The sequence below is a fragment of the Nicotiana sylvestris genome, chromosome 9 (assembly GCF_000393655.2).
Source record: "Nicotiana sylvestris chromosome 9, ASM39365v2, whole genome shotgun sequence".
NCBI classification, from domain to species: Eukaryota; Viridiplantae; Streptophyta; class Magnoliopsida; order Solanales; family Solanaceae; genus Nicotiana; species Nicotiana sylvestris.
The window spans coordinates 31649904-31675653 of record NC_091065.1 but is presented as its reverse complement, the minus strand read 5'-3'; the positions used below and the strand labels follow the sequence as shown (position 1 = coordinate 31675653).

At 38.6% G+C, this 25750-nt stretch overlaps 1 protein-coding gene across 2 annotated transcripts in view; it reads left to right on the top strand.

Annotated features, from left to right (window-relative positions):
* The window catches only part of LOC104210249 (uncharacterized), a 61511-nt gene that overhangs the window by 24950 nt on the left and 10811 nt on the right, over positions 1-25750 (top strand). For both annotated transcript variants that reach the window (XM_009759105.1, XM_070156003.1), the window contains exons 9-26: positions 8574-8641; positions 10142-10228; positions 10325-10477; positions 10570-10662; positions 10820-10879; positions 10975-11078; positions 11167-11254; positions 11493-11597; positions 11696-11800; positions 11872-11924; positions 12027-12090; positions 12192-12326; positions 12563-12675; positions 12780-12873; positions 13415-13634; positions 17640-17770; positions 18928-19074; positions 20600-20728. In XM_009759105.1, coding sequence (XP_009757407.1) covers positions 8574-8641; positions 10142-10228; positions 10325-10477; positions 10570-10662; positions 10820-10879; positions 10975-11078; positions 11167-11254; positions 11493-11597; positions 11696-11800; positions 11872-11924; positions 12027-12090; positions 12192-12326; positions 12563-12675; positions 12780-12873; positions 13415-13634; positions 17640-17770; positions 18928-19074; positions 20600-20728 — 1949 coding nt within the window. The remainder of the gene's footprint in view (positions 1-8573; positions 8642-10141; positions 10229-10324; positions 10478-10569; positions 10663-10819; positions 10880-10974; positions 11079-11166; positions 11255-11492; positions 11598-11695; positions 11801-11871; positions 11925-12026; positions 12091-12191; positions 12327-12562; positions 12676-12779; positions 12874-13414; positions 13635-17639; positions 17771-18927; positions 19075-20599; positions 20729-25750) is intronic.

Genomic DNA, 25750 nt, shown 5'->3' with positions numbered 1-25750 from the left:
TTGGAGTAGGTCCAAATTCCTCTCCTCTTTGTATTAATTAGAATAATAGTCCACTATTGTTCCTTCATCCTTCTTCTATTAGCTATTGTCAACCTATGGAGTAACTTTGTCAACCTGTAGAGTAACTTTCTATTGGAGTAGCCTACATTTGAACCAAAGTGCTTTCAATTTTCTTCTCCAACTAGTCTCCTGTGCTATTACATCATTGTTAACTCCTCCTTCACCTCCGAGTATCGCAATTTTCCTCCTTATTTAGCTTCCTACCCTTCCATCTTAGATCTACAAGATGCTCATTTGTAATCTTGGTACCGGCAGTCATTTTAATGCTCCTTTTTTATGCACCGACGGTGTGACCTAGTGGTTAATGAAGTGGTATACAAAGCTTAAAGATCAGGATTCAAATCCCAGCAGAGGCAAAATTCTAAGTGATTTCTTTCAAATTTGCCTAAGCCTTAGCAGACATAATTTATTTGTGTTGATGGGAGGTAGCAAGTATCCGATGGATAACTGAGGTGCGCGCAAGCTGATTTGGATAACCATAGTTAAGGAAAAAGCTCATTTTTTTAATCTAGAAACAAGGATGCTAATCTACAAATACCAAAGCTGGCCGTCAAAATCACAACTAATTAGTTGACATAACACTTGCCTCAAGAAGGGCCTCTCTCAAAGACAGAGCCAGGATTTTAAGAAGATGGACGTACCACTGCTGATGACGGAAGAGGGATGAGTCACAACTGCCAATTTGCGATTCTAGCAATTTCCAAGCTAATGTTCGAAAGTCACTAATGTTAGGGCTTGGTAGTTGATGAATGGTATGGGAGAATGGTCGTATTGGTTTTGCAAAACAGTTTAATCTTTACAATTGAAAGATATAAGTAAGTATTATCAAATTAAGTTGCTTGAAGGTTAACTATAGGTAATTTCTCACTACAACCATTTGATTGGTAACCAATAATGGTAAGTAACCTGTCAAAACAGTAAAATTATAGTGATAATGTAAACATCTTCCAGCGACGGAGGTGGCTTTTTCCGGCCAGATTTTACTTCCTCTCACTTTCTCTTCTTCAGTCAGCTCCCTAGCAAGGTTTTTGGTTTTGTTATGATGGACTCTACAGAGAGAAACTCCTACTTCTCCCTAGAATCTAGAAAATTGGAAAATGTCTTTCATCAAAGCTGCCTCTTGGCCAGCCCTAGAACTTGGGGGAAGATGCCATCGAAAGCTTGACGTAGGGCAGGAGCCGCACTTCTCGTTGTCCGAGGAGCACACTCTAAGGCGTTAGGGTTTCTTGGAATCTTGTTTGATTGGGTCTTTCTCCAAATGGGTTGGTTTTCCCGAGGCTGTTAGGAACTGGGTAGCAGAGGCATGGAACGTCAAGGACGGGCTGAAAATATCACAATTGGGGGACACACAATATCTCTTTCGATTTGTTGATGAGTCTCAAGCTTCAGAAATTCTTGTCAGAGGAAACAGGTGGTTCGATGGGAACTTCTTAAAACTAGACAAGTGGATGGAGCACAATCGGTGTCTCGACCCCCGTTTCACTGGCGAAACATTGGTGGTCAACATGGTGGGTCTCCCGGTGCATTTTTGGTGTCTTGACCTATTCAAGAAGATTGGGGAAATCTGTGGGGGTTTTATTGATGTCACTTGCAGCATACACGATCTCTCGCGAGTGAAGATTGTGGTGAGGAAAGAGGGCAGAATCCCTGTCTCCACTGTGGTGGAGGATGGCTACTTGAGTTATAGGGTTTAGTTGAGCCCTGAATTTCGCCCTATCTTTATGCCTGTGATAGTGGCGGAAGAAAAGGGAAGGTCAAATAGAAGGGATGGGAGGGGAAATCAGTCTCTGAGGGGAAAGGAGGGCTCACCGGATCACTGGACTAAGCTGGAATAAGACGTTAGATCGAGAAGAGATAGGAGGTTTGAATTTGGGAGAGGAAGATAAAATTTCAACAGGAGGAAAGGACGTGAATGGGTTAGTGATGCGGGCCGGAAAGGCAGAATGGGTCGGTCCTCTTCTAATTATCATAGGGCCGGGCAAGTTTTCAGCAAGTATAGGCCTGGGCCTCCTCGCATGGGCCCAACAACTTTTCCCAATTCTATTATTATTGATCCTAAGGGGCCCAAATTATTTCAAGACGCGCCTTCTAAGGCTACTATGCATATGGGAAAAGTCATTACTCCTTCTTCTGCCAATGGTGCTTCTCACAGTGGCATTTCACCAAGCTCTACTGACCTGCGCCCCTCTTGGATGGCCGCTGCTTCATGGGCCGCACCGGCTAAAGATGGTGCTGTTATTCCACAGCCTCCCCCCTCTGATGGACCCAACTCCATCGCCCCCTCACCTGAGGTTACTCCTCAAGCTTCTTCTTCTAGGGAGATTGTTGAGCATGCTCCAATTGATGTTACTGCCGGACTAATATCTCCAGTTAATATGCCGCCGAGGGTCCCATGCTATCTTCCTTTCTGCTACCCTACTGGCGTTTCTGGACATTCCGATAGCAACGGGTTGTTAATTTTAGAGGTTGTTGCCCCTCAAGGAAATGGTGAGATCTTTTCGGCACCTAAAGTTCTTATTGCTAGCAATGCTATGGTCTTGTATTCCTCTGGTAGGAGCAAGGAAGGGGTACATATAGAAGACGCCTGCCCAATTTCGTCACGAAGTGGAGGGGATATGTCTTTCTGGATGGAGGATAAACTTTTAAACTTTGGGAAGTTTTTAGGCGCTTCTTTTGAAGGGAAGGAAGATAGGGTGTTAGAGCTGTTGAGGGATATTGAGCAACAATCCCTTTATGATGGTGCAGGGAGGGAATTGGGTCAAGGTGTTAAGCAAAATAATTTAGGGGATGTAGTGGTGTACTAGAGAAGGGGTCGGGTGTGTGACAAGGAGGTGGGGAGCTCGGCTAGGGGTGGTGGGGAAAAGGGGGGTATTATTTCTGGAAGTTAAGATTCTTTCATGGAATGTGAGGGGGATGAATGACCCAAACAAAAGGGTCATCATCAAAGTGGGAGTTAGAGAGTGAGGTGTTAATGTAGTTTGTTTTCGGGAGACAAAAATGGAAGTCTTGTCGGATGTGATTGTGAGGAGTGTCTAGGGAGGTAGTTGGTAAAATATGATTGGGTCCCAGCAGTAGGAAGTGTCGGGGGCATTCTATTAATGTGGGATGATAGAAGCTTGGAGGTAAAGGAGATTAAGAAGGGAGCTTTTTCTTTAGCAGCTCTTGTCAAAGATACAGTAAGTGGGGTGGAGTGGGGATTTGGAGGAGTGTACGGACCAGTAGGAGAAGGGTCCAAGGTGTCTTTCTGGGAGGAACTGGCCACTGTGATGGGGGAATGGGACATTCCATGGGTTCTAGGGGGAGACTTTAACACCATTAGATTCTCGGAGGAGAGATTAGGGTGTAATCTGATTTCAAGGGCCATGGAAGAGTTTTGTGACTTCATCAATGATCACTTTCTCATTAACCTTCCTCTGTCAGGGGAAAGGTTTACTTGGGCCAGGGCGGAGGATTCCAACTCAAGGTCTAGACTTGATAGATTCCTGATATCACCCTCATGAGATGAGCTGGTGCCGAATGTGCTGCAGATTCCTTTACCTAGGTTGACTTCGGATCATTTGCCTATTTTGCTAGATGGATGCAGAGGGAGGGGGGTGCATGCTCCCTTCCGATTCGAGAACATGTGGTTGAAAGTGCCAGGATTCAGTGACAAGGTGAAAGAATGGTGGACAAGCTACAGGGTTTCAGGGACATCTTCATTCCGTCTTATGAAGAAACTTAAATTGCTCAAGGGAGATATTATTAGGTGGAATAAGGAGGTTTTTGGGAGGATAGAGGTTAAAATGAGGGAACTTATGCATGAATTGGAGGAATTAGAAAGAGGGGAAGGGGCGAGGGAGTTACATGAATCTGAGAAAGCGAGATTGAGGGAGGTTAAGAGGAAATAGTCGCGTTAGCAATAGCTGAGGAGACTAGTTGGCGGCAAAAATCGAGGGTGCTTTGGTTAAAGGAGGGGGATTCGAATACCAAGTGTTTCCACAGGGTGGAGGTTGGAAATCGAAGGAGAAATTTCATAGAGTTCTTAGTTGTGGATGGGGTGAGGATTGAGGGAGAGGACTGAGGAGGAGGTAAAAGGGGCGTGGGGTTTTATGAGAACTTATACAAAGAGGAAGTTAGTTGGAGGCCGACTTTGGGGGGAATAGAGTTCAACCATATAGGGGAGGGAGACAGTGAGTGGCTAGAAAGCGCTTTCGAGGAGGAGGAGGTGCACGAGGCTGTGTCGAGTTGTGCTGGTGATAAGGCTCAGGGGCCTGATGGTTTTTCCTCGGCCTTCTTCCAGCTCTGTTGGGACACCTTCAAAGGGGAGTTGATGGAAATCATTGAATACTTCCATGTGAATGGTGTTTTCGAGAGAAGTATCAATGCTTCTTTTATTACTATTATGCCTAAGAAAGAAGGTGCATCTTGTGGTAGAGACTACATGCCTATTAGTCTCGTGGGAAGCATCTACAAGATTATATCCAAAGTGCTTTCCAACAGACTTAAGAAGGTTCTTGACGTGTCTGTTTCGTCCTCCCAGAATGCATTTGTGGAAGGTAGGCAGATCCTGGATGCTGCTTTGGTGGCAAATGAACTTGTAGACTCCAGAAGGAAAAATAGAGAACCCGGTTTACTATTCAAGTTGGACCTTGAGAAGGCTTTCGACCATGTCAATTGGGAGTTCCTGGATTTCATTATGATGCGGATGAGGTTTGGGGCAAGATGGAAGGGATGAATCAAGTTCTGCATTTCCTTAGTTAGATTCTCTGTCTTGGTTAATGGCAGCACTGTGGTTTCTTTGACAGCTCTAGGGTCTCAAGCAAGGTGACCCTCTATCCCCCATGCTATTCATTCTAGTGATGGATACTCTGAGTAAAATGATGGATCGTGCGGTGGGCGGAGGCTTCTTGAGAGGATTCTCAGCTCTGATCGGGGTGCTCAGTGCCCGAAGAGTCTCTCATTTGCTCTTTGCGGATGACACCCTGGTTTTCTGTAATGCCGATATGGATCAGTTGACCTACCTGTAGCAGGTCCTGCAGTGGTTTTAGATAGTATCAGGACTCAAAATCAACCTCCGCAAGTATGAGATTTTCCCGGTGGGTAAGGTTGCTAATATTGATGCTTTGTCTTATGTTCTCGGATATAAGGTGGCTCCCTCCCCTCTACTTACCTGGGTTTCCCATTGGGCGCGTCGCATAAGGATACTACAGTTTGGAATCCAGTAATCGAAAGGGTTGAAAAAAGATTAGCAGGCTGGCAGAAAAGGTACTTGTCAAAAGGCGGTAAGGAAGTGCTTATTAAAAGCACTTTATCAAGTATGCCCACCTATTACTTGTCCCTGTTACAAGCGCCGGTGAGCATCACAGAAAAACTGGAGCGGCTTCAAAGGAATTTTCTTTGGGATGCGGCGGATGGAACTAGAAAGTTTCATCTAGTGAATTGGCAGACAGTCACTTCCCCAAAGAAGTGGGGTGGACTTGGAGTTAAAGATCTTAGGGTATTCAACAGAGCTTTATTGGGGAAGTGGCTGTGGAGATTCGGGGTAGAAGAGCATGCCCTATGGAGGGAGGTCATAGTAGAAAAGTACGATTCCATGGAAGGGGGTTGGAGGACCAAGGCAATCACAACACGTTTCAGGCGTGGCATGTGGAGGATCATCATGAAGAATCGGGAAGCATTCAGTGGCAACATCACTTACAAAGTGGGAGATGGGAGGAGAATCAGCTTTTGGAATCATAGGTGGTGTGGAGAGGATACTTTGAGGGTCTCCTTCCCTCACGTCTTCAGAGTTTCAAACCAGAAGGAATTGATGGTCCAACAGATTCGTAAGGAACATGGAGGGGGGGGGGGTAGTATGAGACCTCTCATTTAGAAGGAACATGCAAGATTGGGAGATTGCAGAGCTCCAAGATTTGTTGACACTGCTATATGGGCAAGACAGGCCCCAGCCATCTTGTGATTCTTGGAGATGGAGTTTGCGTGGTGATGGTTTGTTTACCGTAAAGTCCTTTTACCAGAGTATGTTGGTGAGAGATGAGGCCACTTTTCCCTACTCCTCGATTTGGATTCCTAAGGCGCCCACGAAGGTGTGTTTTTTTGCATGGCTAGCGGCGAAGGGAGTGATCTTGACTGCTGAAAATCTTCGAAAGAGAGGAATTACGCTTGTTAGTTGGTGCTACATGTGTAAAAGCTGGGAAGAAGTTGATCATCTTTTGTTGCATTGCCCTGTGTCCTCGGCTTTGTGGAGGGCAATCCTGAATTTTTTTGGTGTTCAATGGGTGATGCCAAGCACTGTAAAGGAAATGTTATATAGCTCGGCCGGTTTCCGTAGAAGAAGAAAGCAAAAGGCGTGGAAGTTTGCCCCGTTAGCTCTCATGTGGATAGTTTGGGGGGGAGGGGGGAGAGAAATAGGAGAGCTTTTGAGCAGATTGAGTCTCCTTTTTCACATCTTAAAAATAGTCTTTTATCTTTGATCGCTTTTTGGTGCACTTGTATAGCCCCTACTTGTATAGAAGATTGAACGTCTTTTGTAGAGAATCATGTTCTGATGTAAATTCTCTACTCTTTGGTATACTTCCTGTACACGGGAGTTCTCTCCCTTTTGATTAATACAATTTACGTTATTAAAAAAATAAATATATTATCAATGTATGATGCTAAATCCTTTTCAAGAAGGAAAAATTTAAAAAAAAGAAAAAAGAAAGAGATTAGCCTGTTTGGCCAAGCTTCTAAAATCAGCTTATTTTGAAAAGTACTTTTCAAAAAAAGTAATTTTAGGGAGAAGCAGTTTGTTTTTTGCTAATTAATTTGAAAAGCACTTTTGAGCAGCAATTCTTGTTCGACCAAGTTTTTAAAAAATACTTCTATGTATATTTTTTTCAAAAGTGATTTTCTCCAAAATGCTTATGGGAAGAAGCTACTTTTTTCTGCTTCTCAAAAGCCGCTTCTGTTTCTACTCATAAATAATTTTTTCCTTCTAAAAGCTTGGCTAAGCATCTTAATGTTGGAAAAAATCACTTTTGGCCAAAAAGAAGCTTGGCCAAACATGCTATAAGGCTGCTTGGTTTTGGAAAGAAAAGCAGGTAAAAGACATGGAAAAAGGATGAGAAGAAAGATTCAAAGGGGAAAAGGAAACAAACATGAGAGAATGGCGCTTGCCTGTGAACGGGAAAACAAATACAAAAGAATGCTCTAAATGAGGCTCGATCTTCCTATGGCAAAAGTTCATCCAGTGAACTAAGAACTCATTTGAAAACATGGGTGCGCAGTATGCATGGGTTCTCAGGCACCACTGGCTCCAAGGTATATCTGCACTGGCCTCTCTATGGGAGATGTGCTTTCTAGTAACTTATGAGGTCATTTCAGTACCTTCAAAAGACGCCCTTTTATTCCGGCGCCAATTTTCCTGTTTAATTTGGAGGTTTCATTGGGATTTAAGAAGTTCATAGTTGAATAGAATTCAGGTAGGTTGTCTTTCTAAAATTAAAAGAATAGAATTCAGGTTTTGAGATAGAGATGATGCATAAACTTAATATAGTTTCCAGCAGAACAAGGACCTGTTGCAGAGCACCAACTCCCTTTTATGAGGTTGGTTTGGAGAAAAACCTTCCAGTCTTGACAAGTGGTTGTCAATAGAATGGAAGTTTATGTCTGAATTTGATAAATTGGGGCTAATTGAAATCATATTGATTCTTTAAAGTTTCCGTTGCAATAGTTTTTCAACCACTATACGTCAACCAAATATTTTTGGAAAAAGGGTTTATGCAAATTTAAGGATTTTCCTCATGTTTTAATTAGGAGCATTCTTTTGTATCTGTTGCATCCCCTGGAAGCCTTATGTTAATAAGGTTCCACCATTCATCCAAAATAAGATGTTATATCATCTTTGAGTTAAACCCCAAAACAACACACCAATCGAACAGATACACAAGCCAATCGAACTGCTAATTTCTGTCAATAAGCTCTTAAAAGAAATCTATTACTAACAATATTAAATATCCATAACAAGTCAACGATAAACATGCACAAAGCAGCAGGTCTCATTTTATGCAATCATGCTACTGTATTTTTCTGTTTACTTGTAATTATCAATGGATGAAGTAGACTTACTAAATCAGGTAGGTCTTTTGAGTTTGTTACTCCCTCCGTCCGCAAAAGAATGACACCTTTCTATATTTATTAACACTTTAACTTTAAACTTTCCTTTTATCCTGGATGAGATGATATATAGCCTCACAAATATCTATGACTTGTTTTAGACTACAAGTTTGAAAAGCCTTTCTTTATTTCTTTCTTTCTTAAATGCCGTGTCCAGTCAAACACTATCACATAAATTGAGACAGAGGGAGTTACATTTTTCTCCTAGCTTTTGATATGGGGTGAGGGTGGGAGAAAGGAAAATGAACGTAAGTTGATTTCTATTGATTTAGCATCAATTAGGTTGAGCAAGCGGATGCTGTTTTAAAGTGTTTCATTTCTTATGTTCTGCTAGAGAATCTGATGAAACGATTCTCCATTCCCCCTTCCTGGAACAGGTCTGGCTCATCACGATAATTATCATGAGTTCTGTCGGCTTCTTGGACGTTTTAAAGTCAATTATCAGGTATGAATTGAAGCCTCTGCTCCCTTACCTTCTTTTTCTTGATAATATGAAAAGTTAGTGCTAGGCATCCACATAGATTTAAATTCATTTGTGAGGATTCATATTGCTGACCTAACTCGCTTTGAATTGAGGCATTGTTGATGTACATAGATGACTTCTATGTATGTATGAATCTAAGATGGTGTTTTTTCACTTTCTTCATTATGCATTCTTAACTGAATAGCGTTTTGACATTATATCTTGTAAACTTTGGAATTTCCTTTGTGTATGTCCATGTTTGCTTAGAGTCGTGAATAAGAGAAGAGAGGAAAGTTTCATTAGGTTAGTATATTAAAGCCAAGGGGGATCTACGTTCAACAAAGGGGATTCACTCAACCCACTTATCGTAAAATTTCACTATTTGTATTTTTAACTTAATTGTTGTTAGAAAAGGTTATCTATAATACATGTTGACCCACTTGACAAATACAATGGCTTTAGAGTAGTGGTCAAGCGGGTCCTTGAAGATTAGTGCAGTAACAACTGTACCAGAAAGATGACGTTTGTACCTTGAAGAACTTCATTTGAAGTGAAGTATGTTGTTTTCACTTCCTCTTATTAAAAATAAAAGACATAATAACATCAGTCAGTACAACGTTGCACTCGAAGTAGGGATGTGCTGTTCCTTTTGGGCTTGACTCTTCCCATAAGGCCCCACGGTCGGGGCATAAGCGCTTCTTGCTACCCATATAATCATGTTTTCATAACACTGTCCATCATTTTTTAATTCTCTACACTGTTTGAACCTTGTCTAAAATTCTTGGTAAGCTGCTTGGAGATGTGATGTCGTTAGAAGATTTTCACACGAACACCAAATAATATAGTGTTATTCTGTGTTAGTTCATTGTTCGTTTGATCACGTTGATTCCGTATGTTGATATTTTTATTGTACTAAATCACTTACCAAGTTTAGCTAAGTTAGGACCAGTTACAATCTCATTTCATAACTTTGGCATCAAAGGGGTTTAGAGCTTCTTGCTCCAGTAGAGTTGGTAGTTTAGGCTACAATATGTACAATTTTTCCAAATTATAACTGTAAGATTCCTGCTCAACCTTAAGTTTCTCAGATCTCAAAGTTTGAGAGTCGGCATGAGTTTATAATGTATCGATCAGTGACCGAGGAATAAGTAATTGCCTCATTTTATAAGTAGCTGCTAGTGGTTATGGAGTGTAAAGAAGAAGAATCTTGTGTTTCGTAAGCCAATTGTAGGCCCATAACCTGAACAAGTTGGTAGTACTATTTCTTCAATAACAGTCAACCACATCAGAGCCTTCATTAGGATATATTCATGGATATTTTGCTTGATCTAAAGTTTGCTTCTAACTGGCATGCTCATTGCTGAATTTGCCATTTGTCTCAAGTCTGGCCAGGTCAAAATATTTTGTTTCAACTTCCTTTTATTGATCCCTGCAATGTGTTTGATGTGCCTTCTTTCTGTGATTTTGATACTGCTATTGCAGTTATCGGAGCTTGTCAATGTGGAAAGTTATGGGGACTGGATACGTCTGGTTGCCGAATTTACTTTGAGATCTTTGCAGTCTTGGCAGGTCAACCCCTTGTTACTGGGTTCAAGAATAGCTTTTGATCACTAATCTTAACTCTGTTTGTCTGAAATTTCTGATTGTGGTTTTTCCCATGATCAGTGGGCCAGCAGTAGTGTTTACTACCTTCTTGGACTGTGGTCTAGATTGGTTTCATCTGTGCCGTATTTGAAGGGAGACACACCAAGCCTGCTTAGTGAATTTGTACCAGAGATTGTGAAAAGTTTTATCACATCAAGATTTGGTTCCTTTCAGGTTGCACTGTATTGTTTTTGCAAGTGAGGTTGCATCAAGAGTTTCATGTTAAGTTGTGGTTTTGATTTACTTTCTATTATTTTGTGTTGCAGGGAGAAATCTCTGATCTCTCAGAGAACCCCCTTGACAATGTTGACCTTCTTCAAGATCAGCTTGATTGTCTTCCTTATCTTTGCAGATTTCAGGTTCAGACTCTAAAGTATTTACACTCTTGAGATTATCAAAATGTTCTGAAAGTTGCTTGACTTTCTAATTCATTTAAGTTCAATGTTTGTTTTTACTGTTGGCTTTTGACTTACTGAAATTGCTGAATTTGGATTAATTTGAGTTAATTTGACACAGTATGAGAGTTGTAGCTCATACATTATGCAGGTTACTGATCCTCTACTGCAGATGTATATGGTATGCTTAGATTTTTTGTTTTATAATTTCTAAGGGTTGAAGGTCTAATGAAGCTTATGTGTTTGCAGTGATACATTTATTTCTGTTTGAAACAGGAATCCGCTGATCCCCAGGTTCTTACGGTGGTGGAAACAAAATTTGCTTGGATAGTTCACATAATTGCAGCTATTGTTAAGACTAAGCAACTTAGTGGATACAGGTATTGCCAAGCTTATTTACTTATTTTAGCTGTGTTGTTTTAGGTTCACATTCTCCTAATTTTCTCTCATGTTTGTTTCTACTTTCAGTGGGGAATCTCAAGAAATCCTTGATGCAGAACTTTCAGCACGCGTCCTGCGGCTGATAAATGTTACTGATAGTGGTTTACGCAGTCAGGTTCACTCAAATTTCCTTCCTATACTTTGGCACTCTTATAGCTCTGACACGTAGAAAAGTTATTGTCACATTCCCTGAACTAAAATAAAGGTGAAACTCTATTGTGTCAATAGCACATCCTCATTTACACGTTCAAGCATTTTATTCTTTTTCTTTTCTTGGGAACTTGATCAAACTTGTATATATTGGGTTGATTCTGACATCATCGTTTATGTCATTTATCCTTGATATAATGCAGAGATATGCAGAAACGAGCAAACAGCGCCTTGATCTAGCTATTCTTGTTTTCTTCCAGAACTTTAGAAAGTCGTATGTTGGAGATCAGGCAATACATTCATCTAAGGTACACAATTGAAATTTGTTTGCTGTGGTACCCAAGTGCCAAAAACTTTCTATTGTCATTTCTCTTGCTGGGCATTTAATCCATTTATTCCTCTACAGCAACTATATGCTAAATTGGCTGAGCTTCTTGGGCTCCATGATCATATGCTAATATTGAACGTCATTGTTGGGAAGATAGCAACCAATCTTAAGTTTTATGGAGAGGTAATTGTCATAATTGATTTTTTGTGATTTTGCCGTGATCATGAATCATTATATCTCTTCTTTTTCATTAGAGTGAGGAAGTTATCAGTCAAACACTGAATCTCATGTTGGAAATGGCATCTGGGCAAGTATCATCTTACTTTTCTTCTCAAGTTTTTCACCAATTATTAGAGTTGAGGCATCTCCTTGTTCTATTCTAATTACTTAAAGCTTCTTGGTTTGGCAGATATATGACTGCAAAACTTCTTGTAAAGTTGGATACTACTCAATTAATAATATCCAATCGTAATGTAAGTATCATTTATAGCTGTGGTACATTGCTCTCTTTTCTGCTGATTCCTAAACATTTGTAGCTTTGGTTGGACTAATACTTTAAATTTTTCATATTTAGAGGGAAGAATTCCCGTTTTTGGGGGACTACAGGTGCTCTCGTAGTAGAACTACCTTTTACTATATTATTGGCTTGTTGATCTTTATGGAAGATAGCTTTTTGAAATTTAAAGCATCAATGGATCCACTGCTGCAGGTGTGTTTTTGGAGCAATAATTATGTAACTTTCTTATTTTGTCTTACCACCATGAATAGTATGCGAAAGAGTTTTACCTCAGCTTTGTTTTTGTTTAATTGCACCAGAAGTTGCTCAACTCTTTTTTCCATGAATAAACTGCTCCTAGTCATTCGCCTTATTGTAAAAGTTCAGAAGCTGTAATTATGTTTCTGTTCCTCACACTGATGAGTTGAGCGGTAATGATGCAATAAAAGGTCTTGCTGAGTCTGGAACTGATTCTGGATGCCTTGTTTCGCACTGATGATGTTAAGCAAGCATTAATTGGGTTGATGAGGGATCTCAGAGGAATTGCAATGGCTACAAGTAGGTTAGTAGCACGGTGAATAAGAATTTTTCCTGTTGAGGCATAAGACTTTATTTTTTCAAATGCTTTCACTTCATCTTTGTCCTCCTATTCCTACTGTTCAACAGCCGAAGAACATATGGTTTCCTATTTGATTGGTTATATCCAGCACATATTCCCCTTCTTCTTAAGGCCATAAGAATATGGGCAGACACTCCAGAGGTGAGATTTAATCTTTAAAGAGCATTAGAATTTCTACTGTTAAATCTTTACCACTGTTCTGTTTTCCCTTTACATACATTCTTCCATAGAATTCGTACCCAATGGAAGCACATCCAAATATATGCTGTGCATATATATTTCTCTCTTGACATTTACTTGCCAATACAAGAATGAGCTACTCTGTTTGCAGTGTCGGTCCTGGATAAAGAACATTTGTGTATATGGGTTTACATGCTGGTGAGATGAAGCGTACCAGATTGTTGAAACATTTTTCCCTTGCAGGAGATCTAACAAATATTGAAAACAAAAATAGTAACTTTTTGTGATATCAACTTGTAGGTGGCAATTTTCCCTTAAAATTTAAGATATTTTTCTGTTGCTATTTCATTCACTCTGATCTTAGCGCATTATAATTATAAAAAAAACAGAGAATTTGATCCCTAGAAAGTGCTTGTGCTTTGGTGCACACTGGAGACTTTTGTCTTCTTCTCCTTTAAAGCTAATATAATTGTGTCTCCATTTTTTTTAATGTCTGGAATAGGTGACAACACCGCTGCTTAAATTCATAGCCGAGTTTGTGCTGAACAAGTCCCAACGACTGAATTTTGAAATCTCATCTCCCAATGGCATTCTTCTTTTTCGAGAAGTCAGCAAATTAATTGTTGCATATGGATCCAGAATTCTCTCTCTGCCTAGTCACGTGGATATGTATCAGTTCAAATACAAGGGTATTTGGATTTCTTTGACTATTCTTTCGAGAGGTAGGAATTTTTAGCTTCTAAAATATTTTGGTTATATTCGTTCTCCAAAAAAATATTTTGGATATATTCTAGATTTCCCTGTGTATGGCCCTTGAAATGGAAGGCTTCCTGTATGCTGTTTGCTCGTAAGACTAACCTTCTCTGACTGTTAAGTTTCATGCCTAGGAGGAGTTACGAAGCCCACTACTTCTGTTTTATGTTGCCTTGTTTTCCCCCTCTTTTGTCTTACTGTGATAAACTCCAGTAGAGTAGCTTATTATTTTTGTTTTTATTTCTCTCAATAAGAATTAGTATATATTTCATAAAGTTGATATTTCTATTAACTTGGAATTTTAAGATTTTTTTTCTGAGAAGGTAACATATTGTATATTAATAACGACTACACATCCCATAATTACATAGGAGAGGAAGAAAGACTCCTAATCCTTGTTCTTCTCACAAGGAATCTAAAACATCAAAAAGAGACTCATGGTTTTCTAAAAGTTTTCTTTTACACCAAAAGTAGAACAACAATAGACACTTCATCTTCATATTCTGGACATGATTGTACTTGTCTTCAAAACATCTCTGGTTTCTCTCTTCCCAAATTATCCACCAGATGCAAGCTGGGACTCCTCCATCTCTCCTTCTGATTAGACAAATTACCATCTTTATTTCAGCATGTAAGAACTTCAGGAATTATTCTTGGCATAGTCCACATAATACCCCTTGAGTTGATAAATCTCCATAGTTGAGCAGTCAACCTGCAGTGTAAAAAGAGATGACTAAATGACTAATTGACTCTGCCTCCTCTCCACATAAGTAGCATTTAGCGCATAATTGATATCCTCTCTTGACTAGATTGTCCTGTGTCAACACCGCCTCCATTGCCATCAACCAAGTAAAGCAAGCAATTTTTTTATGGAATTTTAACTTTCCAAATCAGTTTCCATGGCCAACAACTGACTTGATTCATGGAAAGGATGAATTCCTTATAAGCTGATTTACCAGAGAACTTCCCAATTTTATTTCCTTGCCAATTCATACTGTCTTCCGAGTTTGAAATTCCTTGAACTGTTCTATAATATTGTAAAACTCAGTCTTCTGTAAGTAAGCTTCCACCCTTGCATATTCCATGCCTCTCCTATTGTTGCTTTTTGTTGCTGATTGAGGATGTAGATGTCAGGAAAAATTGTCTCAAAATTGTCTCAAAGATCCTTGCCCTAACCAATTATCCTTCCAAAAGGATATCTTCATGCCATTTCCTACGCTGAATTTGGTTTTGTTCATGAATTTACGCCATAGATTCCTGATGGATTTCCATAGACTTACCCCATAAGGCCCATTCAGTGATTTTGTTGTCCATTTACCATCCGTACCATACTTTTCCCTAATCACCTCTTTCCATAAGGATTGTTCTTCTTAAGAAAATCTCCATAACCACTTCATCATCAAGCTTTGATTCTGAGTTCTCAAGTTCTTTATTCCCAACCCCCCTTCCTTCTTGTTGATTGTATGCGAGTTCTATTTGACTAAATGTACTTTCTTCTTATCGCAGCTCCCTTCCCACAAGTAGTTTGTTCTTAATGCATCTATTCTCTTCACTACGTTCACAGGAATAGGAAACAGGGACATCATGTAAGTAGGCTTAGCATCCATTACAGAGTTATTTAGAGTTAATCTACCCCCTTAGATAGGTACTGACTCTTCCAGTTAGTCTACTTCTTTTCACATTTTTCTATAACACCATTCCATATCCCTTTTGATTTGATCTTTGCCCCCAATGGCATTCCCAGATAAACGGTAGGAAGCTCCCCTATTTTACCTCCAAGAATTCTAGACAAGCATTGCGTCTCATTTACAATATTTATTGGATACATAAAGCTTTTGTTCCAGTTAATATGTAATCCAGATGTAGCTTCAAACAAGATAAAATTGCCCTTAATACTTTCAGTTGTTCACTGTCAGCCTCACAAAATACAATAGTGTCATCAACATACTGTAGATGGGATGTCTCCGTATTGCTCTCAGCCCTAGCATTTACCTTAAAACCCCTTATCCAATTGTTTAATTGGGCAGTTTTTAGCATATCATTCAATCTTTCCATAGAGATTATGAAGAGAAAAGGAGATAAAGGGTCTCCTTGCCTCAAACCCCTATGAGAAGGAACAACAAGCTGATGAACCATTGACCAGAATTGAGAACTTTACTGTACTGATGCAAAATTTGATCCAGTTAATCCATCTAACAGAAAGTTCCAATTTAAGTGATCATATACCTTCTCTATGTCCAGTTTGCATAATATTCCAGGCTCTTTGCTTTTCAATCTTGCATCTACACATTCATTGGCGATTAAAGGGGCATCCATTATCTGTCTGCCCCTAATGAAAGTCATTTGTTGAGCATCCACCTGGTTGTTTACTACTTTTTTGAGTCTTTCAGTCAATAATTTAGATATGATCTTGTAAACACTTCCTATTAGACTTCTAGGCCTGAAATCTTTCATCTTTTTGGCCCCCACCTTCTTAGGAATTAATGCCACAAAGGTGGCATTAAAACTCTTTTCAAACACACCCTGTTCGTGTTATTTCTGGATTGCAGCTACTACTTCCTTGTTCACTACCTCCGATCATTGAATGAAGATAGAATATTTATCAGGACTTGGAGCTTGTCCCCTACACATGCCTTTACACTTTCCAGATCTCCTGAGTTTCAAAAGGACTTTGCAACATTAAGTTCTCTTCTGGAGAAATTATAGGACAATTTTTGAGATTGACCTGTGTCATCCATATTTTTGGTTCAAAATATAGTTTTTGGTAGAATGTGACAATCTCCTTTTATATGTCTGCGGGACACACCATAGTTTCCCCTTCTACATTCAATTTGTCAATATTATTGTATCTCCTATCAGCATTTGAAGTTCTGTGGAAATATATAGTGTTTTATTCACTTGTTTCAACCAAAGAGCCCTAGATCTTTGCCTCCAAGCCGCCTCCTCATTTCTAGCAATCTCTTCAAATTCCGGAGCTAAAGCAGACTTAACATGTATTTCTTCCTCAGTCAGACATCTCTGATCATGTATTTCCTCCCGTTCAGCTAGTTGGTTGAGGATATTAAGTTTTTGCATTAAGTTTAAAGGCCAGGATAAAATCAGGTCTTCCGTCACATTTACCATCCCATGAAACTAATATCCCCCCTCTAGTCCCACTAGCTTCCAATTGTGCATATTTCCGCCATCTATTATTTCCACAGTTCTTTTACTATCTCTCCAATGTCTCCTTCGATTTTGGATTCTTGAAAACAATATATATCTGCTTTCCACTTGTGAATTAAACTCTTGATCAACATTCTTTTTCAATGTCGATTCAACCCCCTAACATTCCATGAGAGAATGTTTACCTTCATTGATCCTGGATAACCATATGCCCCCCTTACTTCTAGTACTATTGCTTCTGAAGTTGCTTCCTATTTCCAGCCCTTTTAGTTCTTTAATTCCTTTTTGTCGTGGAGTTTCTGACACTTGCATATCTGGAAACCCTTTGTTCTCTTGTCTCTTGTTTTCAATTTTCATGAAAGGCGACTATGCTTCTTTCTTGCATCCCTGAATATTTATCCCAAACACCTTGCCGAGTCTGATTATGTTCTGGTGTACCCAAATTGAAGCCTCAAATTCTTGGTCCTTCTCTTCCGCTAAACTCTGTAAATTTAGAGGAGTAGCTTCTTCTATTACCCACCCCATCTTATTGTTCTTAACAGTCAAGTGAACAGTTGTTTAAGCAAGTTCTGTTAACCCTTTGTTTTCTTTCTCTTTTGTTTCCCCTTTTCTCTTTGGACCTTTGTTCCCTTGTGCAAAATATATGTGGCTCTCTGCCTAGCAGACTGTATGTATTTTCCCCATCTGTGTATTTAGCTGATCAACACTACAGTAACCCTGGAAATGTAATGTTAACAAATGGGAATGTAAAAAACTGAATTGATCGTCCTTTCATCATTATGTAATTGCTTATGCTTTACTCTACACTGTAGCACTTGCTGGTAACTATGTCAACTTTGGGGTGTTTGAGATTTATGGGGACAGAGCGCTAGCAGATGCTTTTGACATTTCTATGAGGATGGCTCTATCTATTCCTTTGGCTGATATACTCGCATATAGAAAGGTATTATATTAAGAGCTGATTTATCCAAAAATATCGCTGGTATTTTATTTCTTGGATGCTTATCACATGAGAATTAACTCTTCTTACTATATGATGTTAACAAAATAGTATGTTCAGACTGCTTTTGTTTCTGAACATAAAATCTTCTGCTGCTTTATGCTCTGAACAAAGATATTTTATGTGATTTATGAACATATAAACTTCCCAACAAACATCAAAATTTGTTGCCAGCACTCTACTTATTTTGGAGTGTACTCCCAACAAAGAATGGGAGCATTACAATTCACATACGCACCAAGTTTGAGCCCATAGTTTCTATGTGCTTGTTGCAGATGTAAAGTATGGTTTATTGTGAGTTGTCTACATTCGCTCAGCTAAGAAAACATACTTATAAGTGACACAATTACAACACGGGAAAATATAGAGACTACTGAGGCATTTGGGAGGTCGACATCCTGGTGGAAAGAAATACTCCTGTTATCTATTGAGCATTATGTTGGAACTAACATTTAGGCAATTTGGTTCTGATAATGATGCTAGCATATGAAAACTGCGGAAGTATATTGATTAAAATTAGTTTATCAGGATATACATCTTTAAATATGGATTTGGTAGCAGCCACTTGTAGTTCTTTATGTGTTTGGAGCACCATTTGTATGCCTTTAGTGTTTGCTTGGAGTAGATTTAAGCCGTCTTTGAGTCTTGTGTATGTGGGGAGCAGATGCAGAGAAGAAGTTGATCATTTTGGTTTTCTTTTCAGTTCCTTTTTCATTTTTTTCTGTGTCTTTGTCTATAGCTTACATTTTCTTTTGATTGGTATGATCGAGTTAAATATTTTAAACTACTGACCACTTATTTTTAAAGTGGACCTTCTCATTGTTATTCTGGCAAAAATTTATCTGTTCGATCAGCGGTGTTGCTGCTTCTTAAACATTAGAGCCTCAACATTCTTCGAATGAGCAGTGGTGTCAAATTGAGCTAATTTGTTTAAGCTGTTTATCTTTAAAAGTGGTTTTATCCCTGATTGTGTCCTCAGCAGTGGACATAACTCTTACACGAATTTTGAGGGGTATATAATCTTTTTCCCTCTGTAAATGATCACATTGTCTGCATTTCATTTTAACAATATAACCACTTCGAATTGTCTTATCCTACAGCTTTCAGGAGCTTACTTCACATTCCTGGAAATCATGATGAAAAACCAGATCCATTTGATACTAAACTTGGACTCAAGTAGCTTTATATTTATTGCTGGGTCTCTTGAGTCTGGACTTAAAGTACTGGATGCAAATATCAAATCACAGGTTTGTGCTGCGTTCGATCATTGTCCTTGGGATGTTGGATGCCATTTCTTTGTATTTGTTTGATCTTTGCAAGTGTTGAGACATAATATAAGTAAGTAATTAAAAGTGTGCTCTTCTCTAACATCTTAAACTTTATACGAGGTGGTCACACACTTCAACATGGTGGATGAGCATGCAAAGATCGTGAGTTCAAATCTCACCACCACTCAAAAAGCAAAAAATATTTCACGTGTTTGACCCAATCAGGTCCACAAGCGAGACCTAATATAATTATACTATAATATAAGTGTGAAGGCCTTAGTGTGAAGTCAAAAGACTAAAATATCCTTATAAAATTAAGTGACATTAATACCCTTAAAAAATAAATAAGTTCTTCCTTCATCAACTTTAAACCAAAACTTTATTATACTAATGTGCTGAAACGTTAGGGCAAGCATTCCATAATAAATACTGATATTAGTGAAGTTGCACCTCTTCCATGCACTTCTTGCTATTTTCATTTTTATCTAATTTTTTAAATTATTTCTTTCATTTATACGTTACTAACCCACAAAATCACTTCAGAAATTCTATTATGTTTATATTCTTTTCTCACATTGAGCAGTAATTTTTTATACTATCAATGAATTAACTATACTTAAAGTTCAAATAACCTAAGCGCTAGAAAAAATGAACAGGCAAAGGTAGTGTCAATATATCATCTATATATGTAAGTTAATGAGAGCATAATTACAAAAGGTAGAGATTCAAATTGAGTGCAAAAGTAGATGACCACACGTCAAGGATAGATATGTAAAGTTCTTGGAAGGCAGACCTATACAGAAATACTTTCTAAGTTGTGATTTTAAATGAGATCGACATATGCTTAACAGCCAACGAGCTCCATCTCATATGTCCCCCTCTATGTGCATTTGTGCGACTCTGATTAGTTCGGTGTTTCTCTATGCCAACGAGCTCCATATCAGATATGCATCTATTTTTCTCTTTGTTTATCCTTAATATTAAGATAGATTATAATAGTTTTCAAATATACATATTATATTTCTTCCTTTCTAAATCATCATAGTTCATGTGTTGAAGGAATGAAGTCAGTCTACATATAGGTGGTGTTATAGTTTCCTTTATATTATTATATCAAATAGAGCTCCAATCCAAAGTGTTGAAAGAACAACGAGGAACGAACTTACAGTAATAGAGAAGACATATGATAATTAGGCTCTATTAATTGTCTATAAGGAAAAGGAAGTAGGATATGATCATATTGCATATTTATATAAACCTAATTATTTTGTATTTAGTAATTAAGTCGGTCGAATATGCTCACTATTTATTAACATATATTATATAAAATTGATAGGAATGCACATGCAACGTACGTGTCCAAAAACTAGTTAAATAATTAAAAGTGTGCTCTATCTGACAGCTTAAGCTTTTGTATAAGGTGGTCACGCTTCAATAACAGCCTTGCTGGGATGAATCATATAATTAGTTCTCAACAAACTGACTCCAATTTATTTATTTTTAGTGTGCATCTGCTGTGGACAACTTGGCTACTTTTTATTTCGATCACATAACAGCTGGAGAGTCACCAACTACCCCCGTGGCTCTTAACCTGGCTCAACATTTAGCCGATTGTCCGAACATATTTCTTGAAGTAAGTTCAACTGCTCTATTTATTTAAAGGAATAATGATTTCAAGACCTTTTTTAGAAACTGCATATTCGTTTTAGCCGTGGTAGAAGGGAATTCTGTTCTTTTTTGACCCCTCCCTCCAGTTCGTTTTGTCCCTTTTATTTCATGAGGTTTCATCCTTTATTTTTATTTTTTTGTTATTGCTCGTATATACATATTTTTGTTCGGGTGGTGGTGTGGGAATGTGGAGTTTGGGCTGGAAAATGCAGTAGATTTCGGAAGATGGTATAGCATGCTCATTACTATGTTCAAAAGTCTCATGCCAAAATTATTTTCAACAATAGGTAGTGAATGTTGGGCCCTCTGTCGGCCTAATTCTACTAGTATAGATAAAGTTTCTATTGCATATCATAGTATCGTCATAGTAGTTTATCTTCTAAAATTTCAATTTGTTTGTAAATTATATTATAGTAGTGTCTGTGAAGGGAAGAAAAAAGACCCACAATATCATTCCACAGTTGGGAGAGAACTTGGGATGGCTGGACTCTGCTAATAAAATTATTAAATTTGTTGAGAAAGGGTCGTGGAAGGAAGAGATGTTGAAAGAGTGACCACCTGGAGTGGATTTGTCCTTATGTGGTATAGATAAAGATTTGGCAAAGAGAAGATGTTAAAATCTTAAATAATGATAGAACGGAGCAATATATTCTTGATTGACAACTACTCTCTCAGGTATACGATGGAGTATTTGTATACATGCTTAATTGGTTGCTTTGGTGATTCCAGAAAATCGCCCTACTCATTGGGAATTTCAAAAATGGGCTGCAAGAATTGAAATATTCCGGCTAGATGAGTTAAAGAACTAAATGGTGGTCACCGATCAACGTTTTTCATCGACAAAATTAGCGCCCCGACCAGGTTTGGATAAGATGTTCAAGTTTTCCGCGGTTGAAAGACATCTTCAAGAAAAATTGGAGACAGATTCTGTTTTTTAGAAATGGATGATAATAAGAGATACATAATATATCTGAGATGGGCTAGAATCTGCATGTGTTTTGCGGAGATAAAAGTCCCGACGACGATTAAAATCATGGTGGATAACTTCACGTTTAGTGTTCGGATATGGGTGGAGTCCAATGCTTGGGTGGAGAAAGTTGATCAGGATGTAAAATACGGCTATCACAGAAATGGAAGAGATGAGGTGTAGAACCTTGGTGGTTTAAATGCAGCGTCACAGTTTCCCAATAAGAATACCTTGTGGAATTCTAACATGCGTACGGGATGCATGTCAATTGTGCAACCAGATTTAAAATTTAAAAATGAAAAGGGCCATCTTGTGAAGGCTTTGCTTTTCTAATTTTTAAGTCTGGTGCGTCTGGGTCTTCTAATAAGTAGACAAATAATAAAAGTAGCCCATCTTATTCATTGGTGAAAATAAGGAGCAACCCAACCGTTACGAACATTCATATATCTAACGGACGGGGATCCAATTTTCCTCTTCTAATTTTAAGTCTGGTGCGCCTGGGTCTTCTATTAAGTAGATAGGACCATCCAATTCATTGGTGAAAATGAGGAGCAGTCCAACCATTTCAAACATTCATATATCTAATGGATGGGCAGCCAATTTTAAAAATATCTGCAAGTCCAAAGCTGAAGACCCATGTTTAAAGACGCAGACCCTTATCTCATGTATCCTTTAGTGTCGGAAAGTTGAGAGCTCCATGCAGTTGTTGGAATTGATGGGAAATAAAGATACTACAGTCTCTGTGCTTGCTTCCTTGGATATGTTTGTCCAAGACCTTCCCCTAGGTCCGAAGAAAGCTTTTCTCTGGAATATTTCGAGGATGAAAGGGTGAGATGGAGTCATTACCTGAAGATGACAATATGACCTGGGAAAATCTGCAGCAGAATTTCATTCAAAGGTTTTTGAAGAATTCACATGAACACATGCTGTTGATTCTCCTTTGATATATTTATGCGCAATTTCAGTAAAAGATTAAACTGAGAAGGGCGTCAAGATGGGTAAGAAGGAGTATACTGAAATGTGTAAACTACTTGGGGTTCATATGATGAACTCGAAAATGAGCTCCTTGATCTGTTATTACAGATTGAAAATATCAGGACCTATAAATTGGTGTCAAACTCAAATCCTTCTCCTATATTTAAAGGGAGTTGTAATTGCCCGTTTAATGTCAATTATGGTGAGTCTAGTGGATATATGGGCAGTGGGCAGTGGGCAGCAGGAGGAAGTTATTGAATGAAAAGAAGTGAATTTGAAGTTAAGCTTTTGGAACCCCTAAAAGATAAAGATGAACAAAGATTGATAAGGCTGATGGTTAGAGTTGGAAAGCAGATATCATCTGTTTTGTGGAAACAAAAATGAACAATGCAGATTTTTCTCTTATTAAAAAGATAGGGGGCAGTACATGAGCAGAAGGGCTGATTGTGGAAGCCTAGGGAAGTAGTGGAGGTATTCCACTGTTGCTGGACAAGAAAATATGGATATGTAACGATTGATGGGTCTGCGCGGCTACTGTTTTGTCGTAGGAGTTGAACTCTGGATCTCTACTGCCCTTGTGATGGGGGAGAAAGGAGCTTTGGCATGAAGTGGTTGCTAATTAGGGGTTCGAAGCATCATCATGTGTTGTCGGATGGATTTCAGTGTCACAAGATTTAGTGACGAAAGGTGTGGCGGAGTTTTCAATCCTAGATCTATAAGAGATTTCACAGAAGTAGTTGATGAGTTACCTATGATGATTTATCCCTTCCAATGTGGACAATCAACTGATTAAGGGGTAATGATATTTCTTGTGCATCAAGGATTGATAGGTTCCTTATATCTACTAAACGGGATGACTTCTTTTAAGACTATAAAACCGAGGGGCCTTCCTAGAGTTTGTGCAAATCACTAATCTATTCTCTTGGAATGTGGGGATTGGAATACAGAAAGGTCATTTTAAATTCGAGAATATGTGGCTGATAATGAATTCATTGATTTAGTGGATAGATGGTGGAAATCATATGAGGTACAGGGAATGTTGTCCTAGCCAAAAAGTTAAAGTTGTTGAACCTGGATATCAAAAAATGGACAAGGAACTAAGGAAGTCTTCGGTATGCTGCAAGAAATATAGAAAGCTGTTTTGGGAAATCTTGCTATGAAGGATTAGTCAAATTCAGTAATAGGAGCTGAGTATGAGGTGGAATCCATGCAGTCTAGCCTTTCAAAAGAGCTGAAGAGATTGCCAAAGCTGAAGAAACATAGTGGAGGCAGAATAAAGCTGTTTATGGATCAAGCAAGGTGATAAAACTAAAAAGCATAAAGAAAGCAACAAAGTCCATGGTGTTGGCGAAAAGCAAGAAGTGAAAGCTTCATGCTTCTTTGAAGTGAAGCGCTCAATTTATTGAAAAATTTGAGAAGATAAACATATATCTATCTATGTAAAGTTTCAATAGAAATGTCATGACCCAAAATCCCATCGGAGTCGTGACGGTGCCTAACACCGCTTGCTAGGCAAGCCAACAATCGATTAGCAGAAACAAACTTAAATAACGTTATTAAATAATCTCAACAGCCGAATAACATAAATAGCTGAAATCAATAATAACAATGCAACTGAAAACTATCCCACGATCTGGTGTCATCGAGTACATGAACGCTACAGAATTCAAATACAGAGTCTGAACCCAAAATACAATACTGTCTGAAAGATGGTACAATATAACACGAATTAAGAGAAAAAGGGACTTCAAGGCCTGGCAATGGAAATAGCAGCTACCTCGAAATCTCCAAAATTGGTACCGAAGCCACTCTCTAGCAATCACCTCTCTCAGCAGCACATGGATTTACACATGAAGTATAGAGTGTATTATGAATATAGCTAGCTGACCTCATGTACTCAATAAGTAACAAACCTAACCTCGAGCTGAAAGCAGTAACGAGCTTAGTAAGGTCCAATATTCATTTCAAATAGCCAACAAGTATAATAACGGCAAAAAGGAAAAGTAGCTCAAGTAATATCAAGTTCAACCTTTTCACAATAAGAAGGGAAATAAGCATGCTTATCAAGAATATAAGTTAAGACATAAATTCTTCCACAAAAATCACCTAAATATGGTTTTATCAATTTTACTGTGATTCCTCGTTCTACATATCAAATAGACATTAAGTACCAATTAGCATGAGGGAAGAAACACAACTCTATACCTGTATGACAAGTATGTATGCTAGAATCAACAATATCGTAGTTAAATCAAGTATACCCAATTTCAGCACATGTATAGTGTCTGACACAAATACCCTTCAATCATCACACACCACCACATTCAGCACTATACCATTGCTTGACACAAGTCCCGCACAAGGCATATATATATATGACCCGTGTGTTTGTACCCACATGTTATTACCTGACTCCGTAGGGGCTGGTTCTAGCCCAAGCGCTGATCGGATCTAAGTCAACGATCAATATCACGTAGCCCAATATAGGGCCTGACGCACGTGTGATCTCATAATCAATACCACTCAGCCCAATGTGGGCTTGGTGCACACGTCACCTCACTATCAGTATCAGATCAACTCTATGGCCAAGATCAATCATCAAGTGCTCAAGTCTAAAATGCTCACATATCACGATACTCAGTTCAACTCGTGTCACACATATAAAGGCACCAACAATATGTGAGATAACATATAAAGAATGTATAGAGATAGAGATATAATACGCAGATGTAACATCATGACTGAGAATATGACTACAATTAAGGCGAACAACTCAATATAGCAAGAATAACTCTATCACGTCTCAAACAGATAAGCACATAGCATAGACATGATTTCTAACATGAATAATAACTCACGTAGTTATACAAGTGGAGAAAACACGGAAATAGCGGAGCATGATAGCAAAACAAGACACATAATAGCCTAAGGTCTACCTGGATCATGAATAACCCGGTTGTATGCATATATGCTCGTCACCTAGCATGTGCGTCACCCCTACATACCTCAAATATCATAGCCAACAATGATTTTACCCTCAAACCA